Here is a 25,653-nt window from a genome sequence, read left to right as displayed (position 1 = left end):
CTTAAAGCACAGGGTCATGCTTACTTCCCCCCAGTGTCCCAGGCTGTTGTTACGTTTTCTAAGTCACAGCTACTCAGAGGATCCACAGGGAACAACTGAGAACACAGCAGCAGGAATGTACAGGGAAATGATAATACACACACAGAGAGGGAAGTGGCGGCAAGACTGGGAGAAAAGAAGTAGGTGTTCCTACTTAACCGCCTCTCCTGAACTCTGCAGGCCCGGGAGCGTTCCACTCTGCCCTGGAGCCTGGGGTGGAGGGACAGGCTCCCCGCCTACTCTCACTGGATCACGTGGAGTCACGTCCACTGGTCCTGTTCATGCTGGCAAAGGCGGGCAGATTGCTCACCGGCCCCCAGCCGCCCACTCCCCTGGATCTATCAGGGCACATCTCAGAGCCTGCTAAGTGGATACAATCCTGCGTTCTTGGCCCAGGACTTCACCCCGAAAGTGAGCTGATGACTGAGAGTGGGCTTGTAATCGTTTTAAACACCAATTGTCTGGAATCTGAGTGGCACTCTCTGGTCTAGAACCATCGGTCAGTCAGGAGAAGGGAGGACAGCTCATCTGAGATGGTGAATGTGTTACATGACTTCCCGCAAACAAAAGAAGCCAAATTGTGCTAGGCCAGAAAATGGCCCCCAAGTATATCATCCTAATCCCCAGAAACCTGTGAATGTTACCTTATTAAAGAAGAAGAAGAAGAAGAAGAAGAAGAAGAAGAAGAAGAAATGCAGGGCATTGGCTGGCTCAGTTGGTGGAGTGTGTGACTCTTGATCTCAGGGTTGAGGAGTCTGAGCCCCATGTTGGGTGTAGAGATTACTTAAAAATGAAACCTTTTAAAAAATAAAAATAAATAAAATTTTTTGAATATTTTTTAACATTTATTCATTTTTGAGACACACACACACACACACACACACACACACACACACAGATCATGAGCAGGGGAGGGGCAGAGAGAGAGGGAGACACAGAATCGGAAGCAGGTTTCAGGCTCCCACCTGTCAGCACAGAGCCCGATTCTCAAGAATCTCGAGATCATGACCTGAGCTGAAGTTGGACACTTAAACGACTGAGCCACCCAGGCATCCCAAAATAAAATATTTTTTAAAAATACAGATGTGATTACATTAAGGATCTTGAGACAGCAGGGCACCTGCATGGCTCAGTTGGTTAAGCATCTGACTCTCGATTTCAGCTCAGGTCACGGTGTCATGGTCCGTGACATCAAGCATGGTGTTGGGCTCTGTGCTGACAGCATGGAGCCTGCCTGGGATTCTCTCTCTCCCTCTCTCTCTGCCCCTCCCCACTCATGCTCTCTCTCTCTCTCTCAAAATAAATAATTTTTTTTTTTTTTTTTTTGCAAAAAGGATCTTGAGGGAGATCCCCCTAGATTACCCAGGTGGGCTCTAAATGCCATCTCCTGTGTCTCTACAAGAAGAAGGCGGGAGACGACAAAGGAGCAGAGGCCACCACAGGCCAAGGAACACAGGCAGCTCACAGAGGCTGGAGGCACCGGAGGGACTGTCCCCAGGAGCCTCCGGAAGGAGCACAGCCCTGCCAGGACCCTGACCTGGGCCTGTAAAACTGATTTTGGACTTCTAGCCTTCAAAACTGCGAGAGAACGCATTTCTGCTTTTTCCGCCAGCCAGTGTATGGTGACAGCCACGACCGGAAGCGAATCTAGAAGTCCCCAGGGAGTGACTAACAAGACGGTCAGCGTCACGGGCAGAGAAGAGGCGGGGCCGCCCCCCTCCGCTGCTGTGCCTGCCCCCGTGTCCAGGAAACCTGCAAGGAGACAGATAGGAGGCTTCACTCAAGGAACTTGGGTTGTAAAGTTCCGGAACACGGACTTCCAGCGCCAGCCCCAGAGCACTTGGTGCTGGTCCCCCGATGACTCTCACCCCCACCCCGGCTTTCTTCGTCGACCCAGTCGTAGCCCTCGCCTGGTGGAGTGGGGCAAAGAACGTCTGTGTGCCCGTACTCTGAGCTCAGCCTTTCCTTCCGGCAGCTCACCACCCGTGGCCGAGGCTGGGCCCACCACCGGCCTCTGTGTCCTCACCCTGCACTGGTGCCGAGTGGCCGGGCTCTAGCCAATAAGGGTAGGGGACACTGACTCACCCCACCTGCAGGCCTGGCCCCCTTGGGCCTCCACCGGACCCTCCTTGCTTGCCTTCACCTGCTGACCAGGTGCAAACAAGACAGTGGAGAATCCACTGGGATGTAGCCTAGGATGTGGCTCCCGGCTAGATGGGACGTGACGCTTGACTGACAACATGAGGCAGAGCCCCCATGTCGGACTGTGACACCGATGAGTTTCACTGGGCTCAACCACTGGAATCTGGGATTGTTCATTACAGATGAGCATTACTTCCTGTAACATACAATCGAATTCTGAAATGTCCACCACCTTACCACTTCCCAAATGGCATTTAACCACACTCACACACACTGCACAAAGCCCCAGACTGAGGACTCCTAAAAACCCAGTTGAGCCCACTTCTAGTCTTTCAAACCGACACCCATATTGTTACGTAAAGGAGCCACTGTGAGCCCTGCAGTGTCTGCCCAGCCCGACGCGGACCAAACGGACCAAACGCAGCTCCCACCTGGTTGGCACCTCCCACTAAGACTCCACCAGCAGAGCAGCTCTGTGACTATTTTAAATTTCATAAACGATGGCTCTTTTTTTTTTAAGTTTGTTTATTTTTGAGAAAGCCAGCATGAGTGGGGGAGGGGCAGACAGAGAATCCCAAGCAGGCTCCACACCTGCCAGAGCAGAGCCCGATGCAGGGCTCAAACCCACCAAACTGCGAGGTCATGACCTGAGCTGAAACCCAGAGTTTCGCCTAATGGACCAAGCCCTCCAGGCACCCCTAAAAGATGGCTCTTAAAATGCAGATCGCCTACGGGGAGGACAGAACCACACTCCAGCACCACAGACCTACTGCCTCTCCCGTTTTCCTGGGCCGTGGGAACGGTGGTCCGACCTTCCAGGCCTTCTCTGGCCTCTTCTGGACTCAGGAAAGGCCCCTGGCATCCAGAGGTCAAGGGTATTACCACCTTTCTCAGCTCTACTTCTGCCTTTGAGAGCCTTGAGTTTGCAAGGACCTACTCAGCCATTGGGTCAGGAATGCCCATGTGGCTGACAGATTGCTGAGACCCCACAGAGGAACATTGTTACCGCTTTAGTTTTGAACAACAAAATCATGAAAATAAATAAAAGGACAACAAAAGGGAGGAAATATTCAGAAAAACAGGAAAGAAAAGGGGTGGGCCCTAAGAGGTGCCCCCACCAGCTCCTGCTCATGAAGCTGCATGGCTTTTCCTGGTGAGAAGGCACTAACCCAGTCCAGGCAGAGCCACCAGCCCATGACAAGTATTTCCCCTTTCCCCAAATCCGTGAGAACAGTAGCGGAAATGGAAAGTCCTCCTGCAGTGAGACCAGGAGAAAGCGGGAGCTCCGAGCTGCTGGGGTGTGGAGACAGGCCACCTGCACGGGCCATAGAGAGGAGGAAGTGAGGACCCAGGTCCAGAGAGAGCCAGGGGAACACCAGCTGCGGGGCATCTGAGCTGCAGAAATGAAACCCCTAACTTGCAGCAGGGGAACAAGGTTGACAGGCTGCTGCCAGGAACATTCCAGAACTAGTCAACAAAGAAAAAATAGAAAACAACAGCCCAAAACAGTGTAGGAGATCTTCGTGAATCCTACTTCGGAAGCATCTGTGAGCCTCGCCGGGGAGGAGAGCAGAGGTGCCCGGTGACGCCCCACGGGGCTCAGGCCAGAGCCTGGTTTTCATGAAGCACCTGGGAGCTTAACAGCCACCACCGCCTTGTTGGGACCCGAGCCCAAGTGCCTCGCCACCTTTCTTATGCAAACCTAACTGTCCCGAGAGTGTGACAGATCAGTGACCGAGCAGCAGAGGGTGTGTGTTGTTTTAAAATATCTTCAGGGGCGCCTGGGGGGCTCCCTCGGTTAAGCCTCCGACTTTGGATCAGGTCGTGATCTCCCGGTCCGTGGGTTTGAGCCCCACGTCAGGCTCTGTGCTGACAGTGGAAGCCTGGAGCCTGCTTCGGATTCGGTGTCTCCCTCTCCCTCTGCCCCTCTCCTGCTCATTCCCTGTCTCTCTCAAAAATAAATAAACACTAAAATAAATGAAATATTTCAGAGAAACACATGCAATTCTTAAAATTTGTCAGATGATGATAGTATTACGTGGAAGGGAGGGAGGGAGGGAGGGAAGTCCGGATGAGGCGTGCAGTGTAGCTGACAGCAGTGCCCCATGTCCTGGTGTCCCGGGTCCCTGGTGGTGACAGCGCCCTGTGGTTGTGGAAGACGTTTTTAGGGGAGGCTGCGTGAAGGACACGGGAGCTGTCTACCCAACAAGGTACCCTCTGAGAAAGGGGCTGGGCTCAAGGGTGTCACTGCAGTTGCGAGAAACTAACCCTACGCGGGTGGGCGATCCGCTAGAGAAAAGCTCGAGAGAGGTCTACGGAATGATTATAAAGTCTTTCAAGGAATTATTTTATGAAACATTCAGAGGGAAAAATAACCCATTATGAAATTAAACTGAGAGAAGACAGTCAGAATTTGGCCGAATCTAAAAAGACCAGAATGAGCGGGTACAGTTACCCGCAGAAGCTGAGTCCAGACACGGGACGTGCAGAGCTCAAAGAACCGGTGAGCTCATATCAGGAGTCCCAAGACCGGGGTGCCCAGCTGGCTCAGTCAGCGGGGGTATGTGACTCTGGATACCGGGGTCGTGAGTTTGCGCCCCATGTGAGGTGTAGAGATTACTTTAAAAAAAATTCTCAAAGACCTAGAAAGGGCTTTACCTACTTTTCAAAAAGTGAAATGGAAATTCCGCGTCATTGGCTTGTCCTGCTGCCTGGCTGGAGGGTCATCAACAGGAAGGATAAGAGAGAGGAGAAGATATACCAGGCTGTCTCACGAGCAAAACTCTTCGTTAATAACTGGAATAGAGACCATTTCAAACAAAAACTGGGTAATAAGATGGCAGCCGCACATGAGACGAACAAATAAAGAAATTGGAACATGATTCTCATTTACGGTCTTTGGCTAAGAATCCACTGGAAAATGAATGTGAGATCTTGTACAAAAAAAAAAAAAAAAAAAAAAAGATGTCCCATGAGCTTATTTAGCAGAAATATGTGACTCTGCAAAGGGAGCTGTTTCGGGACAGTAGGAATGACAACAGAATGAGCCGAAGGCATTAGCAGCAAAGGAAACGAGAAGTCACAGTCAGGGAGCAGTCAAGAAAGGGAGGAAGGTGTGCGGAAGCCGACCGACCGGTCTGTGCAGACTCCGTGTGACCGTGACCGAGGGAAGCTCCCTGGGCCGGAAGAGCCCCTGCTGGGGAGAAGCAGCACGCCCGGGGGAGACACGACCAGAGCGAACCGAGGAAGCCAGTGCCTGTCCAAGCCAAGTACATGTGCACACGTGCACACGCACGAGTGCACACCACGCACAAGGGGCTTTCTAGCTCTAGAAGCACGCGGTTTTGCTTATGAACCTTCCCCTTTTCTTTTTAAATTGAGGCACAATTCACGCGACACAGAATCGGCACTGTTAAAGCACACAGTTCGGTGGCAGTCAGCGCAGTCACGCTGCTCTGCCCGCACGTTTCTGTCCAGTTCCCACACATTTCATCACCACAAAGTAAAACCTCACTCCTCCCCAAGCCCCTCCCTCCAGCCCCTGGAAACCACCAATCTGCTCTCTGTTTCTGGGGATTTACCTTTTCTGGCTATTTCCTATGAACGGAATCATACAACATGTGACCTTTGGTATGTGGCTTCTCGCATGGGGGTCATGTGACCGCTGAAACCTGCGGGAGCAGGAGGCCGTCCGTCCGCCGCCCACCCGCCCCCCGCTGCCCAGGGAAGCCCAGCTCCAGCCCCCTGAGAGCCTCCCTCCTACTTGCCTTCCTGGGTGGGCTCCAGAAAAGCTTCAGGCAGCTTTAGTTTTCTGTTTTTATCCACACGCCTTAAAGTATTTTAAATCCTATGATCTTGGTCTGAGCAGTGACAAAAAGTAGCACAATTCTTACGTTTGCAAAACCATTCAGGAAAGGAAAATAAATTGAACTGAAGAGAATATTTTAATACAAATGCACATCGACTGGCTACCAAGTCCCCGAGACTCTTCCTTCTTACAGGTTTCTCTCCCTCCCTCCCACTCGGCGTGCTAGAGCCGTTCCTGGGGTCCCCGTGCTCTGCCTGGAACTGGCACCCCAGCGTCCCCGGAGCTGAACACGTGCCCTCCGGCCCCAGCCCGTGTGATTGCTTCCTTGGCTCTCCTCATTAAGACTGTGACTTGATGAATTGTTCATCTGAAAGAAAAGAACTGTTTTCCTCAGGTTTGGGGTTTTGTTCCCAAGACACTTGTGACCCACGGACAGGGAGGAGGTACTTAAGGGGAGAGGGACTGATGGCCAAGAGCCAGGTCAAAGCTCCAGAGTTTCCACCTAAAGAGATTGATGGGAAGACACTGGTTTTTCTTTCTTAAGCTTATTTATTTTGAGAGATACAGAGAGTAAGTAAGGGAGGAGCAGAAAGAGAAGGAGAGAGAGAGAGAGAGAGAGAGAGAGAGAGAGAGAGAATCCCGAGCAGGCTCCACGCTGTCAGAGCAGAGCCCGATGCAGGGCTCAAACCCATGAAACTCCGAGATCATGACCTGAACCGAAACCAAGAGTTGGACGCTTAACCGACTAAGTCCCCAGGTGCTTCGACTAAGCCCCCAGGCACCCCGAGATGCTGAGTTTCCTGACCACCGTGTCACCGTGTTTGATCCACAGAAACAGCAGAACTGATTTTATTTCTACTCTACACAGAATGCAACTTTTTAGGGGCGCCTGGGTGGCTCAGCCGGTTAAGTGTCCGACTTCGGCCCAGGTCATGATCTCACGGTTCGTGGGTTCAGGCCCCGCATCCAGCTCCGTGCTGACAGCTGAGGGCCTGGAGCCTGCTTCGGATTCTGTGTCTCCCTCTCTCTCTGCCCCGCCCCCACTCATGCTCTGTCTCTCTCTCAAAAATAAATAAACATTACCAAAAAAAGAAGAGTGCTACTTTTTTACTGTATTCTCCTCGGGGTGGCTTTTGAGAGGAGACTGCAGCCACATTGGTGGTGCCCAGTCCAGAATAAAAACCAGACACAAGGCTGGTCAAGGTGCGAAATGAGGAAGCCTTCGTCGGGGCCATTTGGAATTATGTATCACACTCTTTTTAAGGTGCTTATAACCTTGGAGAGGATTCAGGGAAGACGGCAGAGCAGGGGCCCCGGGAATCTCTCCCCCCCAGATGACAACAGCAGGGGCGGAACCTGTGTGATGGGACTGCTTTGGAACTGTGGACTCTGCCCGAGGCCTGCCACGTGTCCGGGAGAAGTAGTCGATTTTGGTCCATTCCAGCTCGCAGCACAGCAGCACCCGCCCGTCCCGCGCCCCAGCCATGTGGCAGGCAGCCGGGCACGTGTTTCTGGAGCAGCCCGCAGAAGCCAGGTGGACGAAAAGGACCCCGTCCCCCAAACGGCAGGAGGCCACGCTCTGACCACACAGGTGCGGACTCAGAGGCTGGCGGCCATTGCTGTCACCCCTCCAGCTCCAGCTCGAGTGACTTCAAGGGGATAAGTGCCCTCTTATCCCCCTTTTGTTTTCCACTTTTCCCCTTTCGGGAGCCACACGTTAAAGACTAGGACATTGAAAAACAGCTGCCTATTTGGGGGAAATTAGGAAGTGATGGCACATGTCCAAGGAAAGGCTCAGAAAAGGCCGAGGAAGACATTAAATGGACACCTCAGGCTGACCCCCGGCACAGAGCCTGCAACCATGAAAAGAACGATGACAACAAAACAGCAAACCCTGGGGAAGGGGGAGAATCTGATTTCCAGAGTAATCCCATCATGAGATTTGAATGTCCAGCGCTCAGCAAATCACAAGGCACACAAAGAAACAGGGGACTTCGGCCCATTGAAAGGAAAAAGATAATTCAACAGAATCTGTCCCTAAAAAGGACCCGGTGTCAGATCTACTGGAGAGACTTTCAAGCAACTGTCTTAAAGATGCTCAAAGAGCTGGAGAGTGACAAAGTCAAGAAGACAGTGTGCGAACTACCGACAAGAAAGAAAACCTAAGACCAAAAGAAATTCTGGAGCTGAAATTAGAGCAACTGAAATGAAAAATGCACCAGATAAATCGGAGGCGGATTTGAGCACGCAAAGGAGACAATATTTCGAAAATCTGTCCTGTTTCAAATTGTAGACAACTCACAGTGGCTCATTAGTCTGTATCCAAATCAGAGACAGTGAAGGTCTTTTTGCTTGGGGGGGCGGGGGCAGGGCTTAAACTCAATTCCTTCTCTCCTGTTTCCCCAGGTCTTTGCTCACTCACAGCTTTCGCACGCTTGGTCACACACTGAAACCCTGGAGGCTTTACAGCCACCCCAGGGGCACCCGGGGGCTTAGTCTGTTAAGCATCGACTCTTGGTTTCCACCCAGGTCATGATCTCAACGTTGTGGGATGGAGCCCGTGTCAGGCTCTGGGCTGACGGTGCGGAGCCTGCTTAGGATTCTCTCTCTCCCTCTCTCTCTGCCCCTCCCCTGCTCACGCGCGTGCTCGATCTCTCTCTCAAAAAAAACCAAAAAACAAAAAACATTTAAAGCCACCCCAGAGCACTGACAAATAGGACAGTGCTGAGTCTGGTCACCGTGCAGCCAGGTTTGAGAGCCACTCTTTTCAAATTCACACCCAGTGCAGGAAGTCCTCATGGCTTAGGAGAATTGCTTCCAGGAGAGGACACTTAAACAAAGGGGGCCAGATGGCACGGTAAATAATTAGTGGATTACAAAATAGTGGATAATGTTGCATTAAAACATGAAAAAGTTATGAAACTAAAATAATTATAAACATTATTCAAAATTAGGAAAATGTTGCCACTATTTTAGAATAAAAAGCAAGAAACCTTCTACTCAAATCTGTGTATCCAAATCTGTACCCCAAAAGAACCCCTTTTCTAACAGATTTTGTAAATGAGAATCTGCAAACATATCAAAGGTAGAGACTAGAGACTGGGAGCCCCATATCCCGCATTCTGCATCGGTACCTATACAAGAGCCCTTTTAACGAGCATGAGACAAAGACGAAAGAGAGCACTCTGACCTGTCCTGAGGCAGCAGCTGCAGGCGCCTGGGTCCGCAGCGGCACAGATGAGGCCCTGCGGCGAAGGCCCCACACGGAGCCGGGGGCACCTGAGCCCTCCCTGGCGTTGACGCTTCGGGCGCAGAACTGCCTCTCACATTTGGTCAGACAGTGATGCTCTCATCTCTCAAAATGTGAGTTTCCAACTGAGATAAAGCTTTGCTTCCTTTTTAGCTTGTGCTCTGGTGGCCCACGTCCTTGGTTTCATAAATATGTTCTGCTGCCTCTTTTCTTTTCCGATCCATCTAGCCTTGGACCAGCGAGACGTCACCCACAGCATCTGATGTCTGCAGTTTCCTGGCACACTTCAGTGCTCTCATGTTGTGGATGCCCCACCTCAGCTACATTAGAGGATTCTTCTCCCCAAACCTAGTTCCTTAAATGTAATATTCCTAAGGTGGGTTTCTATTAAGTGATGCTTGCTTCCATATTAATGAATTTGTCTCACATGGATGCAGGATTAAGACTTTGCTCCCTAACTAACCGGTATAGGTGAAAACCACCCAGGTGCTAGATGTAGAAGGACAGATCCTATATCTCCGGTGGGAGGGGGGTGGTTCTCAGAGACTTTTTGAGTAGGTTCTCACTGGACCAGAGAGATTACACTTCAGAAACACAAAACGTGTGTTTAAAAACACAAAGGCGAAAGAGAATCACAGGTTTCCCAGGTCCTGCAATTCTTTTTTTTTTTTTTTTTTAAGTTGAAACTGTATGTTTTTTTGTTTGTTCATTTTGGTCCTGGAATTGTTAGCCTAGAGTTTGAAGCTGGAAAAAATGTACTTTAAACAACTTTTTTTTTATTAAACTTTTTTTTTTTTTTTTTTTTGGGGCAGAGAGAGACAGAGGAGGAAGGGGGGGGGGGGCAGAGAGAGAGGGAGAGAAAGCACACGCATACAAGCAGGGGAGGGGCAGAGAGAGAGAGAGAGAGAGAGAGAGAGAGAGAGAATCCCACGCAGGCTCTACAATCAGCACAAAGCTGATGCAGGGCTCAATCCCATGACACTGAGATCATGGTCTAAGCTGAAATCAAAAGTCAGATGCTGGGGTGCCTGAGTGGCTCAATTGGTTAAGCAGCCGACCTTGGCTCAGGTCATGAGTTCGAGCCCCGCGTCGGGCTCTGGGCTGACGGCTCGGAGCCTGGAGCCTGTTTCAGATTCTGTGTCTCCCTCTCTCTGACCCTCCCCCGTTCATGCTCCGTCTCTCTCTGTCTCAAAAATAAATAAGCGTTAAAAAAAAATTTTTTTTAAGTCAGATGCTTAACCCACTGAGCCCCCAGGCACCCCCCCCACCCCGTTTTCACTTTTGGGGGCATATGCCCAGAAGTGGAGTCGCTGATTCATATGGTGATTCTATTTGTAATTTTTTGAGGACCCGCTGCCTCAGCGTCCACAACAACTGCTCCATTTTAAGTTCTGGCCAGCAATACACCCGAGTTCCGGTTTCTCCACATCCCCACCCACACCTGTTGTTTCTGTGTTTCTGATAATAACCATCATCATGAATGTGAAAGCGTATCTCACCGTGGTTTGGATTTGCATGTCCCTGGTGACCAGTGATGTTGAGCATCCTTTCATGTGCTTGTTGGCCACTTGGATGTCTTCTTTGGAGAGATGTCTGTTCAAGTCCTTTGCCCATTTTTAATCAGGTTGTTTATTTTTTGTTGTTGTTGAGTTTTAGGAATTCTCTATATATTCTGGTATCGATTCCTTATCTGATATATGACTTGGAAATATTTTCGCCCATTCTGAAGGTTGCCTTTTCATTCTGTTGATAGTATCCTTTGATGGACTTTCTCGGTGCTACACCCCACTCCTGGCCCTGTACTATAATCTCAAACAACTTAGTGAAGTTTAGGGCCCCATGTGTGAAGTGGCAAGGCAATAATATTTGCCTTGCATGTGTTATTGTGGAGATGAACGAGAAAGTGGAAATAAAAAGTATTAGCCCCTCTTCCAGAAATAGCATTTGGGTATTCCCCTTTCTGTAACACTTGTCCTACCCTTCCCAGTCAGCTGACACACCTCGTCTGTCTCCCAGTTCTGTACCCCTGGCGTACCTGGGAACTTGGAAGTGCTTGCAACCCCAAACACGGGACTAAGCCTTTCTTTTCCTCTCCCCTAAAGTCATCGAGCTCACTTCCACTCTGGCCCAACACTATCAAGCATCATGGGTGTGCAAAGGTATCACATGATGTGCTTGTCCAAATGCAGATTCTTGGGGTGGCTCAGTCGGTTGAACATCCGACTCTTGATTTTGCCTCAGGTCATGATCCCAGGGTCATGGGATTGAGCCCTACGACAGGCTGCTCAAGATTCTCTCTCCCTCTGCCCCCCTCACCTGAACATGGGTTCCCTCTTTCTCTCTCTGTCTCAAACTGAAAAAAAAAAGTAGATTCTTGGGCTCAGGAAGGGCACCGAGCGACGTGGATGCTGTGGCTTGAGAACCACGCTAGGATGTGCTGTTTTAACCACCCAGACCCTGAACGTCCCACCTCCGGTGACTTCTGCCTCTGTTCCAGGACAACCACCTATTTCCATGACCACATCAAGGTCTTTGCCACCTGCTCCCCTAACAGCTGGACTTCTAGAATCTTCCTACATACCTTACAGGTTCTCTTTCTTGGTGACGGCATGAGCCCTCACATCACCCTGCCTCTGCTTTCTTACCATTCCCGACTGAGCGAGGGAACTGGGTCTGAGCCCCCTCCCTTCTTAGGGAGCCCCCAGGCCTCAGATTCTGGTGGGAGTTTCAGAGGCTCCGTCCCCTCAAGGGCAGTGCCGGGCCAGCTCTACCAGAAATACCTGGAGAGAACCCCATCGCCCACCCAGACCTCCAGCCACCCTCCGAGCTGGGGGCCTGTCTTTGTTTTCTCAGGCTCGTGTCCCAGTGGCCTGCTGGGCGCAGCAGGTTCTGCTTGCCTTGGTCGAGCTGTTCTGGAAGCTTGGGCTGAAGACCACTCGAGGCCAGGCTGGGCAGCCTCACAGAGGCTCCTTGGAGGAGAGAAACACAGGCAGAAGAGAGGCCCGTGGCCTCAGAGACGAGAGCCCCTGCTCTTGTGTGTGTCTAGTTCCAGGCTCCCGTGGGCCAGGCCGTGCTCCCTGCCTGCTGTCTACTGTCTGTAATTAAAAACAAGGAAGGCAGAGCCTGCGTGGGCTGTGAGCGTGCACAGTAACGCGGACCCACAGCCAGGACCAGCCGTTAGCACCGGGAGTCCTCCCGGGAATCCGTGCTTCCCAGGGTGCTCCCAAGGCCCACCCCAGCCTAGCTCTGCACAGAACGTCAGAAGCGTCCAGCACCACGCAGCCCTGCCCTGTGTGAAGGAGCGTCTGGGGAGCCGTTTGCTTCCACGAGGGAACCTGCCCTTGCAGACAAGGTGGGTCCTGTCGTGAGAGAATCCGGGCTGGGCCCTCTTGCCAAGCAGGTTTTCCCTGAGTCCTTAGTGGCTGAGGGAGAACCCGGAGATCACCCAGCATGAGGCCTCTCCACCTCCACATCCTTCAAAGAGAAACCAGAAGCCGTAGGACAGGATTCCTCACCTGGGAACCATCCTTGGAGAGGAGGCTGAAGCTCAGGGCTTAGCCAGTGCGCCTCCTGCCACCCCCCTCTCCCCGGGCCAAGGTCCCCACTGCAAGGCTTCCTCCTCAGTCCCTGAAAGATCCTTAGAAAGACACGAAAAGTGGCAACACGGCCATGCTTTAAAAAAGCTATTAAGTTTATTTATTTTGAGAGACAGAGAGAGAGAGAGAGAGAACGCGCACACCCGTGTTTAAGTGGGGGAAGGGGCAGAGAGAGGGAGAGGGAGAGCATCCCTGCTGGGGACCCTCAGCATCGCAGAGCCAGACGTGGCTCCAACCCACAAACCGTGAGGTCACGACCTGAGCCGGACGTTTAACCGACTGAGCCACAGGCACCCTTAAAAAGGTATTTTAACAGCTTTATTGAGATATAATTCACATACCACAAATCCGCCCTTTAAAGCATACAATTCAATGATTTTTACTTTATTCACAGGGTCATGCACCCATCATCATAACCTAATTTTTGACTATTTTGCCCCCCCAAAGAAACCCCTTAACTGTTGAGCAGTCTCTCCCTATACCCTTCCTCCCACAACACCCAGCAACCACCACCCTGCTTTCCTCCTCTATGGATTCGCCAATTCTGGACATTTCATGTAACTGGAAGCCAGTCACAATATGTGGAGTTTTGTGACTGGCTTCCCTCTCTTAGCATGAAGTTCCCAAGTTCACCCACGTCAGAGCGCCCCTCAGTGCTTCCTTCCTTCCTTATAGCTGAGTAACGTTCCACCGGATGGATGGACCACATTTTCTTTGCATTTGCCTATTGGTGGCCTCCTGGGCTGTTTCCACCCCTTAGCTATTGTTAACGGTGCTGCCGTGAACATCTGTGTCACGTGTATGCTGTCACTTCTCTCGTGTCTATGTCCGGAGGTAGAACTAAGGCTATATGGCGACTTTATGTGTAGCTTTCCGTGGAGTTGCCAGAAGGTTCTCCATACTGGCTGGGCCATGTTACATCCCACCAGCAGTGTGTAAGAGCTCTAACTTTGCCACACCCTTGCCAACACTCTCATTGTCTGTCTTTTGATTCTAGCCATCATAGTGGGTGTGAGGTGGGATCTCATTGTGGTTTTGATGTGCATTCTCCTGATGAGGCTGGGCCCTGGGACACGGGGGTGACCCAGACAGACACAGCCCCGCCCCACAGAGCTCTGAGTCCAGAAGGGTACAGACACGTAACCAAAACAGGTACCTGCTAAAAAACAGGGTCCTGGGGGTCACCAGGAAGTGACCCACGAGCCACAATCCAGACAGGCCTGAAGGGTGCCAGGAGAGAAATGGGTTATGAGACCTTCCTTCCAGGGCTTCAGTAAAATCAGAACAGGACGCAAGTGTTGGCGGTGTGCCAGGACTTGGTCACGTCCTTAGGGGTAAAGTTGACAGTAGAAATGGCGGAGATTTAAAGAGCTGGCTGTCTGGTGGGTGGGTGGTTATGGGCCCAGGATGGGGGTGCACAAGAGGCCACGTGCAGGCTGCAGCTAAGTCACCCAGGGTCTCCGTGATCTCACTAGAGAAGTGACCACATTGCATAAAAACGGAGGAAACCTAAAGGCAGAAGGCAGGACAATGGGTGCCAGGGGCCGGGGAGGGGCTGTGCAGGTGCGCGCTGGTGACACAACCCCTGCCCCTGCACCCTGCACGTGGTTACGGGCTAAGATGGTAAATGTCAGGGGCGCCTGGGGGCTCAGTTGGTGAAGCGTCAGACTCGATTTCAGCTCAGGTCATCATCTCACGGGGTTTGTGGGTTTGGCCCCTCTTGGGGCTCTGTTGACAGAGGGGAGTCTGCTGGGGATTCTCTCTCTTCCCCTCCCCTGCTCGCACTCTCTCTCTCAAAGTAAAAAATTAAAAGATGGTAAATTTTATACTGTGTATACTTTGTCATAAGAGTAAAAAGACGATGCTCACTCTCTAGCTACCCTCTTCCGTCTCTGACGCAATGAAAACAAAGCAAACCAGTCCTGCGCAGGGGAAGCCGTCAAACTGGACGAGCTACCTTTTCCCTGCACAGGGTCTCCCCTCCCTCCCCCGGGGGTGGGGGCTGACTGCCGGGCTGGAGCGGCCACCTCCCCAAGCCCTCACCTCCCCGGGCCTCCTCCCAGGACCTGACGCCGGTGCCCAGGGTGCCCGGCGCGGACAGCCACGCCCTGTCCAGGGATTCCCTTCTGGGCCCTTTTCCAGCGTCCGGGGGTCAGGAGTACGAACATCCAGGCTCTTCCAGTATTTGCCTCCGAAGCCTGAGCATCTCTGCAGCCGCCGCCGTCATCGCTGCAGGGATCTGTGTGGGTGAGGTGCGGCCCGGCCCATCCGCCACAGCCACCTTCCCCCCCCCCCCCCCCCCCCCGTCCCACCTGGACCACCTGCCATCCCCCACCCACCTGGACCACCTGCCCCCAACCCCACGACCCACCTGGACCACCTGCCCCCACCCCGACCCACCTGGACCACCTGCCCCCCTCTCCCCCCACGACCCACCTGGACCACCTGCCCCCCTCCCCCCCACGACCCACCTGGACCACAGGGACGCCGACCCACCTGGACCACCCGGATCATCCGACATGGACGCGCGGAGCCCCAAAGCCCCGGGCGGGGACGCGCTGCGGGACGCGGTGAGTGGGGCCCCCCTCCCCTCTTCCGCGTCCCTCCTCACCCTCCTCACCGTCTGGGCGCCGCACCTCCTCCCGGACTGTGCGTCCCCCACCCCCCCATGGGGAGCAAACCCTTCGCGGGGGGGGGGGGGGGCTCCCGCTTCCGGTTCGCCGGGAGGAGCTCCCGGAGCAGGAGCGCCAGGCTGCGGGTCAGGAAGCGACTTCAAACGCTAGTCTGTCTTCTTGAAAAGAATTTGTTAGACGTTATACATACTTGAGGCTACATTTTCTTGACAAAAGTGAAACAGAAACACCAAACCCTCTGAAGGGAAACTGCTCCCGATAGAAGCCGCAGCACCTTCATACGCACGTGCGGGTTGCACACTGATACCCGTCTCTGTATTCTCATCTCCAAAATGGGGACAGAGACAGGTGCGGGGAGGCAATTATCCCTGGTTCCAGATTTCACTTGGTAAGCCACAAGGAGGCACTATGCAAATATGGCTTGCCGTCACCCACAATACCGATACTCGCCTATGGCCTGGTCAACAAATCCTGCCATCCCACCCCAGCTGGTAACTACCCCAGAGTGCAGGGGAGTCGCGAGGCCCACGTGTGCTCTGGATGGCTGGTTCAGCTCTGCTTAGGAATTCTTTGGGGGACTCAAGGTTATTAAGGCATTCTCCTATACTTTCTCTTGGACATTTGATAGTTTCAGCGCTTACATTCAGGTGTATGATGATTTGGAGTTAATTTCGGGGTATGGTGTGAAGCACCTCTGCTTAGTTAGTTAGTTATGTATTTGGCTCTCATTGTCCCAGCACTGTTTTCAGAAGATTTTCCTTCGCCTTTGAATAGAAAGCTCTGGACACCTTGTCCAAAATCTAACTAACTAATTAACTATATATATATTTTTTTTCAACGTTTTTTATTTTTATTTTTGGGACAGAGAGAGACAGAGCATGAACGGGGGAGGGTCAGAGAGAGAGGGAGACACAGAATCGGAAACAGGCTCCAGGCTCCGAGCCATCAGCCCAGAGCCTGACGCGGGGCTCGAACTCACGGACGGCGAGATCGTGACCTGGCTGAAGTCGGACGCTTAACCGACTGCGCCACCCAGGCGCCCCTAACTAACTATATATTTATATGGAGGTTCTATTCCGTGATGCTAAAATGCCCTACATCAAGAGTAAATATTATATTCAATTGTCTTATGGTTCATTTTTTTCAGGCAGAAAACCTATTTCAGGAACTTCAAGAACATTTTCAAGCTCTAACTGCAACTCTGAACCTCAGAAATATCCTTTCTATCTTATAACAAATACTATACAATGCTTTTGAACTGTAATATTATCAAGGAATATCTTTTGTCTGCTATTAGTGGATAATTGTTGACCTACGATGTCCTGGTGTTTACATTGTGCCTTTCCATGATACCCTGGTGTATTAACTACCACTCACAGGTAATTACTTCCTGCTTGGCCAGCCATACAGGGCATTTTGTATGAGAGCAATACGATACAAGGACGCAACGCACAATACTACCCAGTGGGGCTTTCTGAGCCTACAGACTACTAAATCCGAGTAGTCTGCTGAATAACATCTGTGCACTTCCACGGAATCAGAAACTTGCAAACATCACATGGAATGTCTTCAACCGAGGATACTATATATGGCTCCCTGACCTTTGTTTTGTTTGGTTTTGCAACTTCAGCAGCTGTTTTTTTTTTTTTTGTTTGTTTTGTTTTTAATTTTTTTTTTCAAGGTTTTTTATTTATTTTTGGGACAGAGAGAGACAGAGCATGAACGGGGGAGGGGCAGAGAGAGAGGGAGACACAGAATCGGAAACAGGCTCCAGGCTCCGAGCCATCAGCCCAGAGCCTGACGCGGGGCTCGAACTCACAGACCGCGAGATCGTGACCTGGCTGAAGTCGGACGCCCAACCGACTGCGCCACCCAGGCGCCCCTCAGCAGCTGTTTTAAGACATGAATTCAAACAGAATTAGAGTAAAATGTTTGTTTCCAGTTTGAGCAAATCCAGATAAGCTGTAATATCGGTCCTAAGACTTAGAGCGCTAGAGCTCACTTTACTAATTGAATTCATTCCATAGAAATTGTTTAAAAAAAGGGGCGCCTGGGTGGCTCAGTCGGTTCAGCATCCTCTTGCGGCTCAGGTCATGATCTCATGTCTGTAGGTTCAAGCCCCCTGTGGGGCTCTGTGCTGACACGTCAGAGCCTGGAGCCTGCCTCGGATTCAGTATCTCCCTCTCTCTCTCTCAAAAATAAACATTTTAAAAAATTAAAAAAGAAAAAAGAACTGAGCTTACAATTCAAAGGTTAAAGACACGCTCCAAAAAACCTCAGGGGAATAGTTAATTTGCACTGACCTTAAGGTATTAGTACGCGTAGTCTTTGAATCCCTCGTTTTAAGTGTTGCACTGCCGGGGCATTTTATCAATAGGCTCGATGAGTAGCTGCAATCTGAAGGATCTCTCAGGACTTTCTGGCTGGTGCTCTGTACCCTGTGTAAAATTCTCCTTAACATCGTACTGGAAGAAATGGGAAATCGCATCGAAGATTTACAGAAGAATGTGAATGACTTAATGGTGCAAGCTGGGATTGAAAATTCTATTAAAGAACAAATGGTAAGGCCATTATTAGGAAACTAAATATGTTTGTCTTTTGCATATCTTTTGATTGCTTTCATCTTGAAAAATACAATCCCATATTTGTTCACTGTGGGGATTATTGCCTCTGTACTACGTGGAAAATCTTCAGGAATAATAAGACATTTACAAATGCTCTTTTCTAAATAGACTAAGAGAAACACTCCTTGTCATAGTTCCTTAACAAGTGTACAGTTTATTTATTTAAAAAATTTTTTTTTAATGTTTATCTATTCTTGAGAGATAGAGACAGAGCACAAGCAGGGGAGGGGCAAAGAAAGACACAGAACCTGAAGCAGGCTCCAGGCTCGGAGCCATCAGCACAGAGCCCAACGCAGGGCTCGAACCCACAGACTGCAAGATCATGACCTGAGCCGAAGTCGGACACCCAACTGACTGAGTCACCCAGGCGCCCCAAAAAGTGTAGTTTAAATGACAAGCTCTACTATTTAAAAAATGGATGTTATTAAAGTGCTTTTCACAACCACCCCTCAAATTAGTCTTCTATCAAAACACAAATCATGATGAATTGGAGACTGGGGATTATAAGGTAGTTTCTGTTTCAGACAATATATTTATATAACCATTTGAAGAAGACATATGGGCATTAAGCCCTCAACCCGTTTCTCAGTGGTTCAAGAGCCGTCCATCCTGGCTCCCACAATGCAAACCTTTCCGGTGGGATGTTGCATTTAATCTTGAAGATGCAAGTTAAATGCTTGGCTTCAGGTCTCAGACTGGATCTGTGTCCATGTGCTATATGTGGAGGTTCCCAACTTCATCAAGATACTTATGTCTGTTTTATTCTGATAGATAAGAATAATAGATTATTCTCATCGAACGATTAGGTGTCTTTGTTTCCCTTGTCTTACTGTCTCTTTTATAATTATCCTAAGTCAGCTGGCAAATTATCCCCACTTAATCCTGCTAAATCAGGGCCAGTTCACCTAGCAGCGACTTACAAATACCTACATCTGGTATCCTGGTAACAAAGGTAATCGTAACCTGCGTCCTGCTGCCACCATAAAACGCTGCAGAGGACGCTCTGTCTCTGAGGTGGAAGGCATAGCTTCAATCAGGCTCCCTCGACGGGGCCCACCAGTCCTGAGGCGGGGCGAGCAAGCCCTCCCCCGCCCCCCTGCAGGACTGACTGAGTGAGAAGAGGAGAGCCTCAGGGCAGGAAGCCCTGTGCCCAGAAGAGATCCGGCACACTGCAGGCACGGGATGGCAGCCAGGTAACCAGGTCCCTAACCTCCATCACTCAGATCTAGCTGCTGTTTTCAATTTGGTCGAAACCACTAAATATTAGGCACCAAATTAAATGATCAAGTAGGTGTGGAAACCTCACTACGTGATGTGCACGCAGCCTGAGAGAAGGTCAGATCTCCAAGTGTGTTTAAAAGTGGTACTGCCGGGGGCGCCTGGGTGGCGCAGTCGGTTAAGCGTCCGACTTCAGCCAGGTCACGATCTCGCGGTCCGTGAGTTCGAGCCCCGCGTCAGGCTCTGGGCTGATGGCTCGGAGCCTGGAGCCTGTTTCCAATTCTGTGTCTCCCTCTCTCTCTGCCCCTCCCCCGTTCATGCTCTGTCTCTCTCTGTCCCAAAAATAAATTAAAAAAAAAAAAAAAAAGTGGTACTGCCGGGGCACCTGGGTGGCTCAGTCGGTTAAGCAGCCGACTTCGGCTCAGGTCATGATCTCACGGTCCGTGAGTTCGAGCCCCGCGTCGGGCTCTGTGCTGACAGCTCAGAGCCTGGAGCCTGCTTCAGATTCTGTGTCTCCCTCTCTCTGACCCTCCCCCGTTCATGCTCTGTCTCTCTCTGTCTCAAAAATAAATAAACGTTAAAAAAATTTTTTTTAAATAAAAAAATAAATAAATAAAAGTGGTACTGCCTTCTAAATGAAAAGACCTAAACAAACTGAGATGTTTGCACAAATCTGTACTTGTTGGTTGTGCTTGGTCGCACTAGGTCAGGGTTAACACAGGGCTGGCTTGTGCTGTGAATCTCAGGGGATTGTGCACACCCCTCAAACCTGTGTTCCAGTTGTGGGGAACCCAAGATGTTAAAAACTGCTGTTCTATATTCCGATAGATCTGGTACTTTGTCAGTCTCCCATTAAATGACGTTGTAACACCTTTCCGGCAATAACTTAGGCACAGATAGGCAGTGAGTGTGTGGGTGGAGGGAGCAGGGCGCTTCCCTCTGGGGTACTGTGTGCTCAGTCACCGCGGTGGAATACTGATGCGGGAGTCACATTTCGGTAAGAGAACGCGCAGTTTATTCACCTGCAGTTGTGAATCCACACTGACTCCATCTGTCAAACATGAAAAATTTGTGGTTTTCTATACACTCAATTTTTCCTATCCACAAAATGTGTTTTAATTAAGGGAACTTGGGGCACCTGGGTGGCTCAGTCAGTTGAGCCCCTGACTTCGGCTCAGGTCGTGATCTCACAGTTAGTTTGAGCCCCATGCGGGTCTCTGTGCTGACAGCTCAGAGCCTGGAGCCTGCTTCGGATTCTGTGTCTCCCTCCCTCTCTGCCTCTCCCCTACTTGTGCTCTGTCTGTCTCTCTCTGTTTCTCTCTCTCAAAAATAAATAAACATTAAAATTTTTTTTTAAAAATTACAGGAAATTAAGGTATTTTATTGACAGCTTTGGATTCCAGGTTATTTAACTGTGCATTAATTGGTATATAAATCAACCATTACCTCTTTCAAATTTTTTCTTACAGACCTGAAGACTTGAAAATATGATAAAGTCAAAGTTGTACTTTTTGAATGACAATTTGCATAGTATGTGTTCTGGTTTTTACTATTTAATTTAAAAATTCATTTTAATGAAGTGAAAGATTAAAAGAACAATGCAATAAGAACATAGTTTAGAAGGCGATTAACCACTTGACCAAGATGGTTCTAAAATGGCAGAACATCTTTCAACGCATACCTAGTATTTACAAGTCAGGGGAGGAAAGCATAAGCTATATCAGGTCAGCTTTTTTTCCTGAATTGTGTTCTAGATAGATCTTTTTAAAAAAAATCACAAGCTGTTTTGTGATTGAGATTTCTTTTTCAATACCTGCATTCCAACTCAGCTTTTCCAGTCATATGGTTCTCTGTCTAGTCCAAACACATTCTGATAGCAGTGTTCTCCAAACCAAACAAAACCCAGGAAAACAGCCCGCCTCGTCCCAGGTCACCCTTGCCCACTCTGCTCCTAAGGAGGTGGTTACCAAGAAGAAGCACAAAGATCACAGTTCAGCTTATTTTGTAGGTTATATAGAGACGTTTTCAAATAATTATCCAATTTCCCTCTCTGAGCCAAAGTAAAGCAGAACAGGGTCGGTAATAGGCTCTCATTGTAAAAATAACATGATTCCTGCATATGAGATAAATTTTATTCTTCATACAAAAGTCAAAACCACCCATAATTCTACAATTTAAATTGAATTAGCCACTGTAAACATTTTTCTGTACATACAATTCTATATATGGTTGATGATGTTGTTTATAATCTCATATCCTGTTCTCTTCATATCATAAACATTTTTCCATCTGAAAATTTCACACACTTCTCATATTTTTTTTTATGGCTGACTACTATTCTATCATATGGATGTAATAATTTAACCATTTCCTTGACTGTTCCTTGGACATTGACTGATATTTCCCACCATCTTGCTACTATAAATAATGCTGTAAGGAACACTGTTACCATGAATTCTCTGCATGTTTCATTAGGGTCAAAAGTGTGACTGAAGACCGAGTACATTAGTCGAATGCATTTAAGAAATGAAGCATCATTTTATACTCCCAACAGTGGTGTATGTCTTTCCTTTTTTAATCCAAGTTTTAAAATGGCATCATTTATTTATTTTTTTTTTTTAATTTTTTTTTCAACGTTTTTTATTTATTTTTGGGACAGAGAGAGACAGAGCATGAACGGGGGAGGGGCAGAGAGAGAGGGAGACACAGAATTGGAAACAGGCTCCAGGCTCCGAGCCATCAGCCCAGAGCCTGACGCGGGGCTCGAACTCACGGACGGCGAGATCGTGACCTGGCTGAAGTCGGACGCTTAACCGACTGCGCCACCCAGGCGCCCCAAAATGGCATCATTTAAATTCAGTATTCTGGGGCGCCTGGGTGGCTGTCGGTTAAGCGTCCGACTTCAGCTCAGGTCATGGTCTCACGGTTCGTGGGTTTGAGCCCCACGTCGGGCTCTGTGCTGACAGCTCAGAGCCTGGAGCCCGTTTCAGATTCTCTGTCTCCTTCTCTCTCTGCCCCTCCCCACTCGCGCTCTGTCTCCCTCTGTCTCAAAAATAAATAAACATTTAAAAAAAATTTTTAATTGAGTATTCTTGGGGACTTAAAATCATGATAGTTCTATTGGATTAGGTGAAAAATCTCAAAGCATTTTAGCTGCTATTATAATTTTAGCAGAAACTAAAGTAGATATTTGAATTGAAGTAAACCAAACAGATTTGAGTCCTCATTAATAACATAGATCACAATTCAAAATCCAGGATTTTTAAGAGATTAAAGTAGGTAGAAAAGAAAACTTCTATTAGTTATTCACTAAATAAAAACACTAGGGGCACCTGACTGGCTCAGTTGGTAAAGCGTGTGACTCTTGACCTCGAGGTTGTGAGTTCAAGCTCTACATTGGGCATGGAGCCTACTTAAAAAATAAAATAAAAACAGTAATACTGTCCAAAAAGTACTAACTTCTTTGTGGATCCTCTTTAACAGTCTGACATTAAACATCTCGATGATTCATTCAAACCTTTAGAGAGATTATTTGACATTTTAGAATATCATACCTGTTTCAACATGTTCCTAACATTTTTATAAAGGATTGCTATTCTCCAGCACCCTGTTGCATATATTTAAAAGAAATCAAATGCTTCCATAAGGAAAAAGGGGGACGTAGCACATGGGTTTACACGTGCTTAACCATGCTTATTCCAATCTAAACTTGACTGATACGGAACTTCAGTAGCAACCAGTTTATTCATAGAATACTTAAGTGAAATGTTGCAAATTCAGTATCAAATGCTATATTCATATACTTGCAATTTAAAACTCATTTCACACAAAATTTTTGAACTTATGAGAACACCAAGCTTAATAACAAAGGGCTAACTTTGTAAGGCAGCATTTCCGGATGCAATTGCCTGAAGGTTTAATTCTCACATTTAATTTCCTTTTTGTTTTTTAAAGTTTATTTATTTATTTTTGAGAGCGAGAAAGCACAAGTGGGGGAGGGGCAGAGAGGGAGGAAGAGAGACAATCCCAAGCAGGCTCTCTGCTGTCAGCACTGAGGTGGGTTCAGGGCTCAAACACACAAACCATGTGATCATGACCTGAACCAAAGTCAGAAGCTGAACTCACCGAGCCACCCAGGCGCCCCTAATTTCCTTTCTTGACAACTATGGTCTCTTGCCTGACCTATCACCATAGACTTTTTTAAAATATATTTTTAAAATATTTATTTTTGAGAGATAGAGCAGAGTCGGGGAGGGGCAGAGAGAGGGAAACACAGAATCCGAAGCAGGCTCCAGGCTCTGAGCTGTCAGCACAGAGCCGGATGCGGGGCCTGACCCCACGAACTGTGAGATCACGACCTGAGCTGAAGTTGGACGCTTAACCGACTGAGCTACCCAGGCGCCCCTAAATATTTTTTAAAATGTTTATATTTGAGAGAGAGCACAGAAGGGGGGGAGAGAGAGGGACTCAGAGGATCTGAAAAAGGCTGTGTCTCTCTCAAAAATAAACAAACATTAAAAAATTTAAAAAAAAAGAAAAGAAAAGAAACCTGGTGAGGCCACGAACACATCCTGTATTTTAACTGAGCAGCTTGAGAAACGACATTTAGGGTGCAGATTTTAGAAATATCAGTGGTGTGGTTTTAGAGTAGTTGTAGCTTTGATTTTGTCAGTGCTCTGAGCAACTCCTCTCTCCTCTGCATAGGATCAGAAGTTAGAAAAAGGCAGTCTAGGGACCCACACGTAACAATCTACTGCAAACACACAAGGTTGCTGGTTGTTTTCACGTTTCGGATCTTTGTTTTGAATGTCTGAGGACTGTATGTAAATGACATCATACCATAGTATCCTGCGCCCAGCTTCTCCAGTCAGTAGTTTCAAATTCATCTATGTTGATGTATGTAGCTCTGCTTGAGTCACTAACTGCTGTGTAATAGCCTTCTGAATTGTTTTGCACTGGACTAATACTGTTTCCGAATTATACTGCAATAAACACTCTTGCGTATCTCCTCTGTGTCAGTTTCCCTGGGGTACTTGATTACTTACTGGGTCCCTGAATATATTCGGTACCTTCTAGGCTTGTTGCCTCTGTGTCAGCTGCCACGACTAATTCCTGGACTTTGCACAAAAACCATCCTGGGGAGGATGGGAAACAGAAATCATTCAGATTCAGAGAACCAAGGGTACTGGTATACTTTCTGCACTAGCTAATTTCAACTTGAATAAAACAACCTGGTGCAGTGATGAGGCACGTTTCGGTAGCCATGCAGATCTAGGTTTGAATTCATGCCCTGTGTAAGGAGTTGTAACTTCGGGCAACCTAAGCTTTAATTTCCTTCTCTACAAACTATCCACCTCGCAGGTGGTTTGCAAATGGTTTGCAAATCACTTAGCTCTAGGCAAGGTAAACAGTAGGTACATAATGATAAGATATAAACTTGGAATGAAGAGACCAAACTATTATAAATTCAACTATATTGCAGTCACAAAGCACTTCCAGTGAAAAAGATAGTTATTAAAGTCAAATGTGAATGAACTTATTACAACTTATAAATACAAGTTTACAGCAAGTACAGAGTAAGTTTACAAATGTGGAGTGTAATTTTTTTGCTTATTTTTTTGTTAATAGCAATAAAGCTTTATCAATAAGATATAATTCACATGTTATGCAATTCACCCAGTCAACACACACACTTCATTGGTTTTGGTATATTCACAGATGTGTACAACCATCACAGTTTTAGAACGCTTTCATCATCTCAAGAAGAAACCCCATTCCCATTAGCTACCACCGCACCCCTTCCCCTCCTCCTAGTCTCAAGCAACCACTAATCTACTTTCTGTCCCTACGCCTAGTCTGGATATTTCCTATGAATGGAATCACACGATACGTAGCGTCTAGCCTCTTTCCCTTACCCTGATGTTTTCAGGGTTCACCATGTTGTAGCCCACATCAGTAGTTACTTGTGACCAACTAATACTCCATTGCATGGCTGTGCCATATTTTGTCTAACCATTCTTCAGTTGATGGCCACACAAGTTGTTTCCCCATTTTGGCGATCATGAGTAACGCTGCCACCAATGTTCTGTCCAAGGTCCTGTGTGGACACACGTGTTCGTTCTCTTTGGCATATAGGCAAGACTGATATTTCTGGGTCAAATGGTATTTCCCGATTTTATTGGGAAACTGTCAAACTGGTTTCCAAAGTGGCTGCAGCGTTCCACCTCTCCACCAGCAGTGCACGAGGGCTCCAACGCCTCCATGTCCTTGACCTTGAATCCACTCGTCCTTGACCACACATGTAGTCATCTGACCCTTTGAATCTACTCACAGCCATCCTAGT

General features: G+C 48.5%; 1 protein-coding gene across 1 annotated transcript; it reads left to right on the top strand.

Moving 5' to 3' along the window:
- The first annotated feature begins 14,653 nt into the window (after positions 1–14,653).
- On the top strand, positions 14,654–18,868 carry HSBP1L1 (heat shock factor binding protein 1 like 1). The gene is made up of 5 exons (XM_049620308.1): positions 14,654–15,087; positions 15,318–15,405; positions 16,616–16,682; positions 17,935–18,029; positions 18,298–18,868. The coding sequence occupies exons 2-5, from the start codon at positions 15,355–15,357 to the stop codon at positions 18,421–18,423; spliced, it is 339 nt and encodes a 112-aa protein (XP_049476265.1). The 5' UTR covers positions 14,654–15,087; positions 15,318–15,354; the 3' UTR covers positions 18,424–18,868.
- The last annotated feature ends 6,785 nt before the right edge of the window (positions 18,869–25,653 follow it).

The sequence above is a fragment of the Panthera uncia genome (assembly GCF_023721935.1).
Source record: "Panthera uncia isolate 11264 chromosome D3 unlocalized genomic scaffold, Puncia_PCG_1.0 HiC_scaffold_8, whole genome shotgun sequence".
NCBI lineage: Eukaryota > Metazoa > Chordata > Mammalia > Carnivora > Felidae > Panthera > Panthera uncia.
This window is presented reverse-complemented; position numbering and strand designations above follow the sequence as displayed.